This window comes from Caenorhabditis remanei, chromosome I (assembly GCF_010183535.1).
Source record: "Caenorhabditis remanei strain PX506 chromosome I, whole genome shotgun sequence".
Lineage (NCBI taxonomy): Eukaryota > Metazoa > Nematoda > Chromadorea > Rhabditida > Rhabditidae > Caenorhabditis > Caenorhabditis remanei.
The window spans coordinates 7,184,889-7,195,646 of NC_071328.1; the positions used below are offsets into that span (position 1 = coordinate 7,184,889).

Sequence of the window (10,758 nt, forward strand, 5' to 3'; positions counted from 1 at the left end):
TTATTTATGAATTGACGAAAAATACAAAAGCGGTTCTAATTTTTTCGAAACAAAAGCCATCACCCTTATCCACTCCAAAAAAGTTCGATGTGTTTCTTATCATTTTGTGACCAAATAGACGAGAAAGGCTACATGATTAGGTGTGTTTCAATACATGTTAACGCATCCAGTCTCGTATTCGATATGAGCTAACAAGCACTTCTCGCGTAAGCGATTCTTACGCGAGATTCGATGGAAAAAGCAGATGATTGATAACGAGAAAGAGACTTGGAAGAGTGATGAAATGATAAGAATAAGGACAATGAGGATAAAAGGGGGTGGCGATTTTGAAGGGTACACATCATGTGATTCGATGGTACAGATCAATGATGAGGCAAAATGTTTCATCCAGGATGTTTTAAAACTATTCAAAATAGAGCTATACTTCTTTGTAATTTCTCATTTAATTTCGTACTTGTTAACTTTTTTCGGTCTTCAGAAAATTTCAATTAACAATAGTCTGTTTGATTTCAGCACTGTCGTTTCAATTTATTTACTTATTGTCATGGAATTTAAACTAGAGTTTGCAATTGAGGCCCGATGGAGCCCCTCACGAGGGATCCGCTTATTATACAGGAAGCAGTATTGAAAGTGTTAAAATTAGATCTTCATCGGTAGCATTTCATCACTCCATCTTTGATAAAATTCTCGCGTAAGCATAATCGGCAGTAGAATCTCGATTGATAAGAACACGATGATAGAGTCCTCTAGCTAACAAAAAACCAGTCCGCCATTGTCCATTCTCTTGAAAAAGACACGCCTTCTGGCAAGATGGACAGGTTGTACACCTCCGAAATCTCGACAGAAGACCGCTTCTTTTTCATTTCTATTGTTTCATTATGAGATATCTCTCCATGGGAGATCTCTTATGCAACTTCTTGCCAATCGTCTCCTCATATTTATGCAGCTGAATATTTTTTGTATTAAGAATTAGGTTTATAGTTTTCTGCTTTATAGACTTTTCTCTTTGTAAGATTTTCATCCGTTGTTGTCTGCTTCTTCTTTGCTCTCTCAATTTTCTAGTTTTAGAATGCATTGGAGTAGTTGGGCGATTGCGCTCAACGTCATAGTTCTGTGTATAGCCGACGAGGCTCCAGAAGGATTTCCAGAGGATCATGTCGATTTGGTGTTCCCTGGGAAAAGTATGTTTTCGTTCTCTAGAAATTCAAATGCGATGCATAATTTCCAGTGAAATACGACAGTCATCTCCGTCAACATGACTTGCCACCCCATTTCATCGGTGTCAATGAAACTAACTTGATTCCGTTGACACTTCGAATGGAAACGAGAAGAAAGAGATGTTCTTGTGGATGCTCTGGGTGTGATCTCTTCCCAAATAGATCGTGTTGCTCTAGCTGTAAGTTTTACATATTTTTAAAAAAAACTTGATTCAGATTCGTTCCAACTCATTCTTGTTTCCTACTTCCATGATTTCAGCCTGCTGTTCATCCCAAAAACCCATTCCACTTGCTTGCTGTCCTCCACCGCCACCTCCAAAACCATGTTGCCAACCAGCGTTCGGTCCATGTTGCCCAGCAACTCCAAACTGTTGTCCTAAACCATGTTGCCGTGGTCGTCGTCCAGAATATGAAGAATATGAAGACGAAGAAGGCAATCCAGGAGGTGTCCCAGCTCCACCAAATCCTCCAAGAACTTGCTGTCCACCACCGACTCCAGCAGCTCCTCCACCGCCTCCACCTCCGCCACCACCAGCCCCAGAAGCCCCAACTCAATGCTGTCCAAGTTCTCCATACGGAAGAACTCCATGTAGATCCGGATGTCCAAATGGAGACTGCGGATGTGGAAGACCGTGCTGTTACTATCAAAATCCAACGTGCTGTAATCAAGGGCAGAAGGCTTGTTGTCCCCCAGAACAACCATGTTGTCCAGAGCTTAAATTGGATACTGGATGTCTCTCCATGATACCACCATGTCTTCGTTCCTGTCCATCATGTCCATGTAGGAAAAGATTGATGTTGGGAAAGAGAACGAAGAGAGCTGCTCCAGGTCTTCATTGTCAACCACGTAAGCTTTGAAAGAAGATCAGGATACATCAGTCAGTAATTTTCTTTTTTCAGTCGGACTCCTCGGTCAGCAATCCCCACCTACTCTCGTTTCTCAACCTACCAAGACAATTGTCAAGTCACGTGTCAAGGCCGCCGGCACGAAGACATCTACAGTAACTGCCACAAAGAAGCTCATCGAACAATCTTCTGATCACGTTGAATCCCCACCAACTGCAGGACGTCTCTATGATTTCCGTCGTGCTCATGTTAGAGTAAAACGTAATTTGGGAGGAGAAGGAGGATGTCAATTATGTCTGAATGGAACTCCACTCAAAAGAACAAAAAGATCATTCGATTGTGTTCCATGTACATATTTGCAACCACAGTACTCTGACTGGAATCCATTCTTGGGAGATCAAAGACCAAGGGGATCACAATCACCAGTAGGAACACCAATTGCTGGGCACAGAACCAAGAGAGCTGGGGTTAGTTAACTGACAAACACTATAGAATCAAAGTAAGTTCCTAAATATTCCCTTTTCAGTGTCTCCCACATCCACAGTGTACCGTCCATGTTCGTCGTTACAAGCGTAATCTCATCGGATCTCAGTACTGTGAGCCTTGCAATGGTCACTACGGACGTAAGAAGAGAGAAGCTGAAAGAGATCAATGCTTGAGAAGAGAAAAGAGATATGCTGATGAACAATGTGATAATGATGAGTTCTCAGTAAATGAGAGAAGTAAGAGACAAGCATACAATCCGAAGGGAATTCTTGATATTGTGAAACTTCTTTCGAAAGCGTCTTCTGGAGGAAACAATCCAGGAGGATGTATGAAATTTCCAGCATGTGTATTGGCTCAGAAGAAGAGAAGAAAGAGAAATGCAGATAGACTTGATAAGTACTATCAGGCAGTTGAGGAGCATAAGAAGCAAGTTGAAGAGTATGAGAAGGCATTGGAAGAACACAAAAGAGTCAAGAGACAGTTCTTCGCTCCGGATAACTCGGCTGCTTGTGTTCCATGCCCTGCTTGGGTTACTCTGGCATTGGCAAGCAGAAAGAAAAGAGATGTTGATGGAAAGGAAGTTGATGATCATGAGGATAAAAAACAGATGACTATCAGTGAAGCAATTGCTGATATTCGATCAAAGAAGGGATACAAAGAAGGATTTGATGCTGATGTGAGTTTCACTAACAGAGCTACGAATATACTAGTTGTGATTTGTTACAGGATGACGATTCTTCTGAAGAAACCATCGAAACTCGTCGTAAACAACGCCGTTCATGCCAACAATCCGACGATTGCTTAAACAATGTTGAATACGCTGTATTCCAGAAGGTTTATGCTGAGAAACGAACGAAGAGAGAAGCAGTATTCCGAAGAAAGAAGTGCAGTCGATGCGGAGTCAGTGGACTAACTCCACATCGTGTCAAGAGGAATTTCGGACAGCCGAACATCAATGTTTCAGAACAGAATTGTATGGCATTCCCACAATGTCGACATAGAGTGAAGCGTAACTTTTTGGGAGAAGATTGTAATATTTGTACACAAGACACAGGGCTCAAAAGACGAAAGAGAAATATGGGAACTGCGGTGAGTACAGCTCTCATGCCTCAAAAATCTATTTTGTCTCAAATTTAAAATAAAAATTTTCAGCAATGCTACCCATGCCCAGGAACCCGTGCTTAAGATACATCATCTCCTCGATTCTCAAACCTCGATCAATAAGTGCAATCCAGTATTTCATACATCCTAATAATAATTTCCCTCATGACTTTTCTACCCTAATAAGCAGTCAATAAACCAATGAATTAATTGAAAAATCATACACTTTATTATTACAACCCGTTTTTCTAAACAAATGAATCAATACATTCTTTTGGTCAAAATATGCGTTGAGAAATGTGAAATGAAAAGAAAAAGATGAAAGATGCTTTTGGTCCATCTCATAATGATCGAAGGTCTCGAAGTTCTCGAAGACGGAATATTGATTGACTCGGAGCAAGTAGATGAATTTCACGGGGAAATGAGGCAAAGTAGGGATGAAGCATGGCACTTGCAGCAGAGACACGGCTTTCGGGGCGGAGCTGAAAATTGAATTTTTCTAGGTTTGTATGTTCGAAATATCCTTACCTGTAACAACATTCCGAGAAGTTCTTGTCCTGTTTTCAGAATCTTTGTGAACATTGGATTCACGGCAATAAACGACAACTCCCGATACCTGGGGAAGATTTCCGGATTGTAAGACGGCAGGTTTTTAACCTAAATTTCAGAGAAATAGATATCCTTTCACAAATATACAAGTCATACCTCCGGCCATTTTTTCTCATCTGGAGTGCCACGAATACTGAATATCATATCTAGTTGGTCTTTTGTTCCGGGATAATGAGAGTCTTTGGATCCGGGGAAAAGGGCGGTTCCAGTACAGATTTCAGCGAAAATGCAGCCAACTCCCCTGGAAATGTGATGAATTTTAAAAATGATTTTTTTTCCAAATTATAAAATATCAATAACTCACCACATGTCCAATGAAGTCGAGTAATCGGTACTTCCCATCAAAACGTCTGGTGGGCGGTACCACAGAGTTACCACTTCATGGGAATAAGTTCTGCTGGGCACGGATTTTGCTCTAGCCAATCCGAAATCAGCTAACTTCAGCACACCATCCTCATCGAGTAGTAAGTTTTGAGGTTTAAGGTCCCTGAAAAGACTGCTACTTTGAAAATGGATAAGTTGTTGAACTCACCTATGAAGAATCTTCTTTCGATGACAGAAATCCAGCCCTCTCAGCAATTGAAACAGTAACAGTTTGATGTCGATACTGTCCAATCCATAAACATTTTGTTCCAAATATTTACTCAAATCCATTTTCATGTATTCGAAAACAAAAGTGAGTTGATGATGTTGATAGAATATATCGTGTAATGATACAATATTTGCATGTCGCAGATTTCTGAGAAGTGATGCTTCACGGATTGCAGTGAAAGGAAGTCCTTCTTGAAATTGAAGTTTGATCTCTTTGAGAGCAACAATCGAACCGTCCAATCTGAAAGTATTTTGAGTGACTTCTTTTTTTCCGATTTCAAGAAATCCCAAAGCTTACTTTGATTCACATTTGTACACAGTTGCATATGATCCTTCTCCCAATTTATCAATTCTTTTATACAAATCATTTACATCTTGAGGTGTTACTTCTTCTTTAGCTGGGAGTGTGATAGTATTTGGATCATAATGAGCAGATCTTGGACGTCGTTTTCTCAAATGAGTGAAATCTGCTACAGTATTAGAGGATGGTGGAGGTGGCATTGTAGATGGAGATGTTTTATGGGTTACTGTAGATAAAGACTCCGATGGATTATTGGAACGGGAACGGGATTGACGACTGAAAAATCGGATTGTGTCGTGCATTTTATGAAACAAAAAAAGCATAAGACATTATATATTCTGTATTAATTGCATACCTTAAAAAACTAAAAATATTTTTGTTGTGATGTTCTGGAGTACTTCCACTTCCGGATCCAGATGATGTCCCATTCACATTATTTGAATGCCAAGATTGTGTCATTTCTGTTCCGTTTTTTGAAAGTGGAGATTTGTTTGAGCCTGAATTTTGGAGATTCCATGAAAGATAAATTTACTAGACAAGACAAGTCCCTAAATCTAGAAAACAAATGAACTGAACAACTGAAGTTAGAACTTCTGTCAGATACATAGGTCATAAAAAAGGACTCATGTGGTCAAATTGATGGATAAAATGTTAGTTTTCTCTCACGAAACTTGTTAAAATCGGAACATTCTGGCTATTTCTAAATCTACGAGAACCTACGTCTAGAAAGTCTATCAAACACGAACCTTTCAATGAAAAAAAGCTTGAAAACATTGTCGGATTTTCATGAATTTCTTCTAAATTCAAATGAGATTTCAGTGTAATAAAGTGAGAAAAAGGATAGAATAATAAGTGTTTACAGTTTAAAAATAGAGTGAGCTCTCTCTCTCTCGAAACATGTCTCCTCCCCCATAATTAACTGTAATTTTCGATTTCTCCGTCTCCAAAAACTCACCGTTATTCTTGTATTTCTTCTCCTTGTTCCGGCTACGACGCAGTGTGAAAATAGAGGAGGTCTGTAAGTTTTCACGATGAAAATATGAACTAATTCGAACTATTTTAGGTTGTGAAACGACTGAAATATGGGCTAATTTTCGATCCATTTCAAATATTTCGGACCAAAAGAGTACTATTTTGAGAAAATGAAAGAGCTCGAAGATTCAAAAAAAGATGGGAACAACCAGACAGGAAGTTGGTTGGCGTGACAAATATCGAGGACTCGAAGAGGAAGAGAAATCGGGTTTCTTTTTGAGTCACTGACCTTCCGGGTGCTCGGCGAGCCATCTACATCTTGGATCCGCTGTGGTGACATCGTTGTGATCTGGAATATCGGAAAAGGATTTTAAATTTCATGATCATAGAACTCACTCTATGTAAATTTTCAGAAGATTTTGAATTCCTAACGGCAGTCAATTGTGGATGATGTATCATTGACAATGAGCAAGATGCTCTCATCGGCCTTTCCGCTTCTTCCAATCCAAGCCATACTCCAATATGAGAGGTTATTTTTCCCCACATTTGAGATGTTGATTCTTCTGTTTTTTTTTCTGAAAATACCGGAATTAATGAAAGTTTTTAGACAGTTCAGTTGGTATAGAAATAGAACGAAAATGGCAAAAATGAGTAGAATGAGTAATAGTGAAGAGTATACGGAGAAAAAAGAAGAAAGGAAGGCGATGACGGGCGTTAATGGGTTACTAAACCCCCACATTTCCATTTTCAGCTGCTCTTCTGAAGCCATTTAGACGGAAAACGAAATGGGTTGGGATCTACGGAAAAAATGAGAGAGAAGGAGAGGGTACAGAGAAAAGAGAGCGTCTGATTTCTCAAATTCTCCATGGTTTTCAATGAGCAAAACTGTTGAAAAGACAGGAAAACACTAGAACATCCACACAGAAAAGAATGGAATAAAAACAAAAGAATCGTATTGTCAGAGTATGGAAATGAGTTCTGTGGGTGGAGTGGGAGATGTTGCTCATCTACAACGAGTTGCTCTTCGAAAACAAAGAAAAAAAGTGGAAGAATGATTGGTTGAGGGTGTGAATATAAATGAAATAATTAAGAGAGAGAATAGTGAAATAAAGAAGAAAAAAGAAGAGGATAGTGAGGATGATGAGAAGAAAACGGAAAAAAAAGAGAAAAAAAAAGAGAGTTGGAGCACGGATAATTATGGAGGATAGGTGGTATGAAAATGAATCCAATAATGAGTTTTCGTTTCATAAAAGTAGGCTTTTTGAAGTGATGGGCTGGCAGAAACAGCAGAAATTACCGTAAAACTTCTAGTAGAGGTGCCCCCAGCAAATTCTATTTGATGCAGTATATTTTTTCCCGAAGGAAATATCATAAAGTTGCTAACGGACAAAATTTAGCTGAATATTTTCAAAATAATTCTTCGGTTGAAAAAAATTTGATAGCTCTCAAGGCAGTTGAGATATTGTGTTCCAAACTCTTGCTACTGGGGCACATCTTTTAGAGGTTTTACGGTAATAGTACAAATCAGGTTACAGCGAATGAAAACAGTATTGAGATCACGAGAGACACAAGGGACATAGTGTTTTTGAGCTATTTGTTCCAGCCACTCTCTGATCAATTTTTTTTTACCTACTCGTCCCCAGGGCGCGTTTCTCGGAGACCCAAATATCCACATTTTCGGAATGCAAACTGTTTTTTTGGAATACAGACTTTTGAATTCGAATAGTAGAATAGCAGTTTTAGTAAGTTGTCTAGAAATCTCAAGAAAAGGAGCTACTGAACAGTAGTAGTTCACAAAATGTGGATCCAGAAAGTACAATGAATGAGAAAAGAGAAGTAAACGGGTTCCCTCTTCCGTTCCTCAAATTTGATTTCTAAAATGTAACTGAAATGAAGTAAAAGTAACAAGAAAACGGAAGGATACGCACACAGACAAAGTGAAAAAGTGATGAAAGTGGAAAGAAGGAAAAGTGGAATTTGAGCACATAGGCTCTATTGAGTGGAACAAAATTAGGGAAACGGATAGACGAAGAGACATAAAGAGATGGAAAATGAAAAAAATTCTGAAGGGAAAGGAATGGGTTGGATTGGGGGTCCAGATGAGCAAATAAAGAGATGATGGAATCGGAGAAAGTATTTAAAAGAGGGAAATATTTAGTGACATGGGGAAGCAGAAAATACGAAACAACTTTTTAAAACTCTCAAAATAGATGAGAAAGCGTCATAAACAGCAGTAGGTCCAGTTTTTGAGACCATCATAAAGTTTGGAAAGTCAACTTCACGAAAATAAAATTGAAATAGCTCATTTTCGACTACTAAAAGTCGAGAAGCTCGTGGTCAAGACGAGAAAACCCGAAGGAGAAGCCAGACAAAAAAAAGAAAGGATGGGCGGCTCATAAAATAGTAATTGGTCATTTTAAGTGTCCATTGTTCCTTCTTTTCCTTATCCCCCATCACTCTTTTCTTTTCTTTTTCTAGATATTTTCAGACCGGAAAAAGAGAAAAACAATTTTTCTGACATACGGATATGAATTGACTGTAAGATTTAGACGTGAGAAGTCACTAGCTGACAAATCAAAACTTGAAACGATACTTATCAGAAACTAAAAAAATTTTGTTGATAAAAGCAAAAGTGAGTAAATGACGAAAGAAATTGAGAAAGAGTAGAGGACAAGGAATTGAAGAAGAGCAAAGGGTGTTGTTGAAGACCCCAAGAGCAAAGGGATAAATTGAATTACAATCTTCTTCTTCTCTTCGACACTCGAAGAGTCAAAAAGTGCGAACAAATGTGATGAGGCACAGAGAAAAATGAGCAACCCGCTTCGTCTTGGTTCAGGTTGATTGGAGCAATTGAGCCATTGAAGAAAAAGAAAAAGAGGAGCAAGTGTTTCGGAGGGGATACGGAGGAACGGCAAGCAAAGAAATGAATTGAAGGGAAGAAGAGGGGTCACAGGGTTTTTGAGTCAGAATCCAGAGATTTAAAGGATTGAGAAAAACATGGAGAACACTTCCAGAGGAGGTTTCTACAGGAAAATTATGTTAGAATTAGGTAGTGGACAGATAGGTCGGAAATGTTATCTTTTCGTGTTCCATTTCAGACGATAGCTTGAAAACCTTAAAACTGTAAATTTAATTTCCTATCAACGAACAATGAGTATTTTCTTTTTATAAAAGCACCGGAGAACTGAAAACAAGTAATTGTAAATGATTCTAGAAATAGTTATATTTGGACAGACTATATTATTCGAAAACCAATGATCGGCTTGACTCAAAAAGGCAATTGTAGACTAGATTAAACAATCAGATTCTGGACAGTTCTACCAACGATTTCACAAGTTTTGTGACGTCAAAAAGTAGCAAAGAATAGTAGAGTCAGCTGTTAAGATGTCTCTGCAAATTGTTGAACACATTTCTTGAAACTTTAGCCTCTGCTATGTTTCGGTCTTTCTTCTGAGTGCACCTCACAAAATCTTTGCTCTTTTCTTTATGCCTATCCTACCGGAAGTTTCTGGGGGGAAAATGAAACAACGCTTTAGTTTTTAATAGTTTTTGGATAAATGTGGGAAGAATTGAGCAGAAACCAGAACAGGAAAAGAAAAGACAGTTGGCTAGTTATGAAGCGGAACAATTTCTTCAGTAAATAGAACTTACAGAAATTTCGAAATTTCAACGAACAAAGTCTAGACAAAAAAGATGAAAAAGTAACAAAAGAAACAAAAAAGTGAATTGCCTTCTCATCTGTCTCACCATGGATTATGAAGAGTGGAGGGGCCCTTTAAGAAGATGAGTTACTCTTTCTTTCTTTCCTTTTTTACTAGAGTTTGCCAGAAAACCATCACAAAATTACTGAAAACTGTGAGAAAGGTTATTAGCGTCAACAATATGATTTACCTGGTCATTGTTCGTTTCAGAAAAATCAGTCATCTGAATATATTGGAAATTGTCTCCAGAAGTCATAATTCTTTTTTTTCCCCCCCAATTATCATGATCTCAATTTGGCACCAAGAAAAAAGCGGGAGATGGGCAGCCGACAAAAGGAATGACGGATAGGAGCCACATGTTAGAGGTCAAGAATTTCTGAGAAAGAGAATGAATGTTTCTTCTTTTTTCCTAGCCTTACTACTACTACTATTGTGTTTTTACTAGTGGGAAGGGCCCCCCGAGGTGGTCCCTCCCACCACCACCACTTGTCAGCTTTTTTTGGGAAGAAGAGGGGAGAAGATGCCGACACTTTTTCGGAGAAGAAGTGAGATGTAACCGAAAAAAAGAAACTGGAAAAACGGTTGAGAGGAGAGAAAGCAGAGAAACGAGACTGTGTGGCTTCTCTGTACTCTCTTACTCTACTTTCTATAATTCTTTTCATAGAAGGCCTTTATAACTGTCAATAACTTTTCCACTGGTTTGTAGTGTTTCAAGCTGGAAGATTCTCAATGAAAGAGACCAGAGAGAAACGAGGATCTCTCGTTTCTCTGGACTCTCATCCTCACTTATCTCTGTTTTTTCCAGTTTCCCATTCAAAAACCGCGATAAAAAGACGAAAAAGGGAGTGAAAAAACAGATAAAAGGAGACGCAGAAGGAAGTGGGTCCATTTGAAAAAATGATGAATTACTAATGGACATTTGTGTGCATTCAGA

At 38.7% G+C, this 10,758-nt stretch overlaps 2 protein-coding genes across 2 annotated transcripts; one reads left to right on the forward strand and one right to left on the reverse strand.

Annotated features, from left to right (window-relative positions):
• Positions 1 to 1,069: 1,069 nt before the first annotated feature.
• On the forward strand, positions 1,070 to 3,734 carry GCK72_001377 (uncharacterized protein; the record flags this gene model as incomplete). The annotated part of the gene is made up of 7 exons (XM_003105086.2): positions 1,070 to 1,181; positions 1,229 to 1,396; positions 1,477 to 2,064; positions 2,118 to 2,530; positions 2,590 to 3,225; positions 3,276 to 3,638; positions 3,702 to 3,734. The coding sequence occupies 7 exons, from the start codon at positions 1,070 to 1,072 to the stop codon at positions 3,732 to 3,734; spliced, it is 2,313 nt and encodes a 770-aa protein (XP_003105134.2).
• A 257-nt stretch (positions 3,735 to 3,991) lies between these two features.
• GCK72_001378 (uncharacterized protein) lies at positions 3,992 to 6,669 on the reverse strand (the record flags this gene model as incomplete). The annotated part of the gene is made up of 10 exons (XM_003105098.2): positions 3,992 to 4,132; positions 4,179 to 4,307; positions 4,356 to 4,500; positions 4,564 to 4,746; positions 4,792 to 5,091; positions 5,149 to 5,427; positions 5,507 to 5,648; positions 6,107 to 6,167; positions 6,413 to 6,472; positions 6,520 to 6,669. The coding sequence occupies 10 exons, from the start codon at positions 6,667 to 6,669 to the stop codon at positions 3,992 to 3,994; spliced, it is 1,590 nt and encodes a 529-aa protein (XP_003105146.2).
• Positions 6,670 to 10,758: the final 4,089 nt, after the last annotated feature.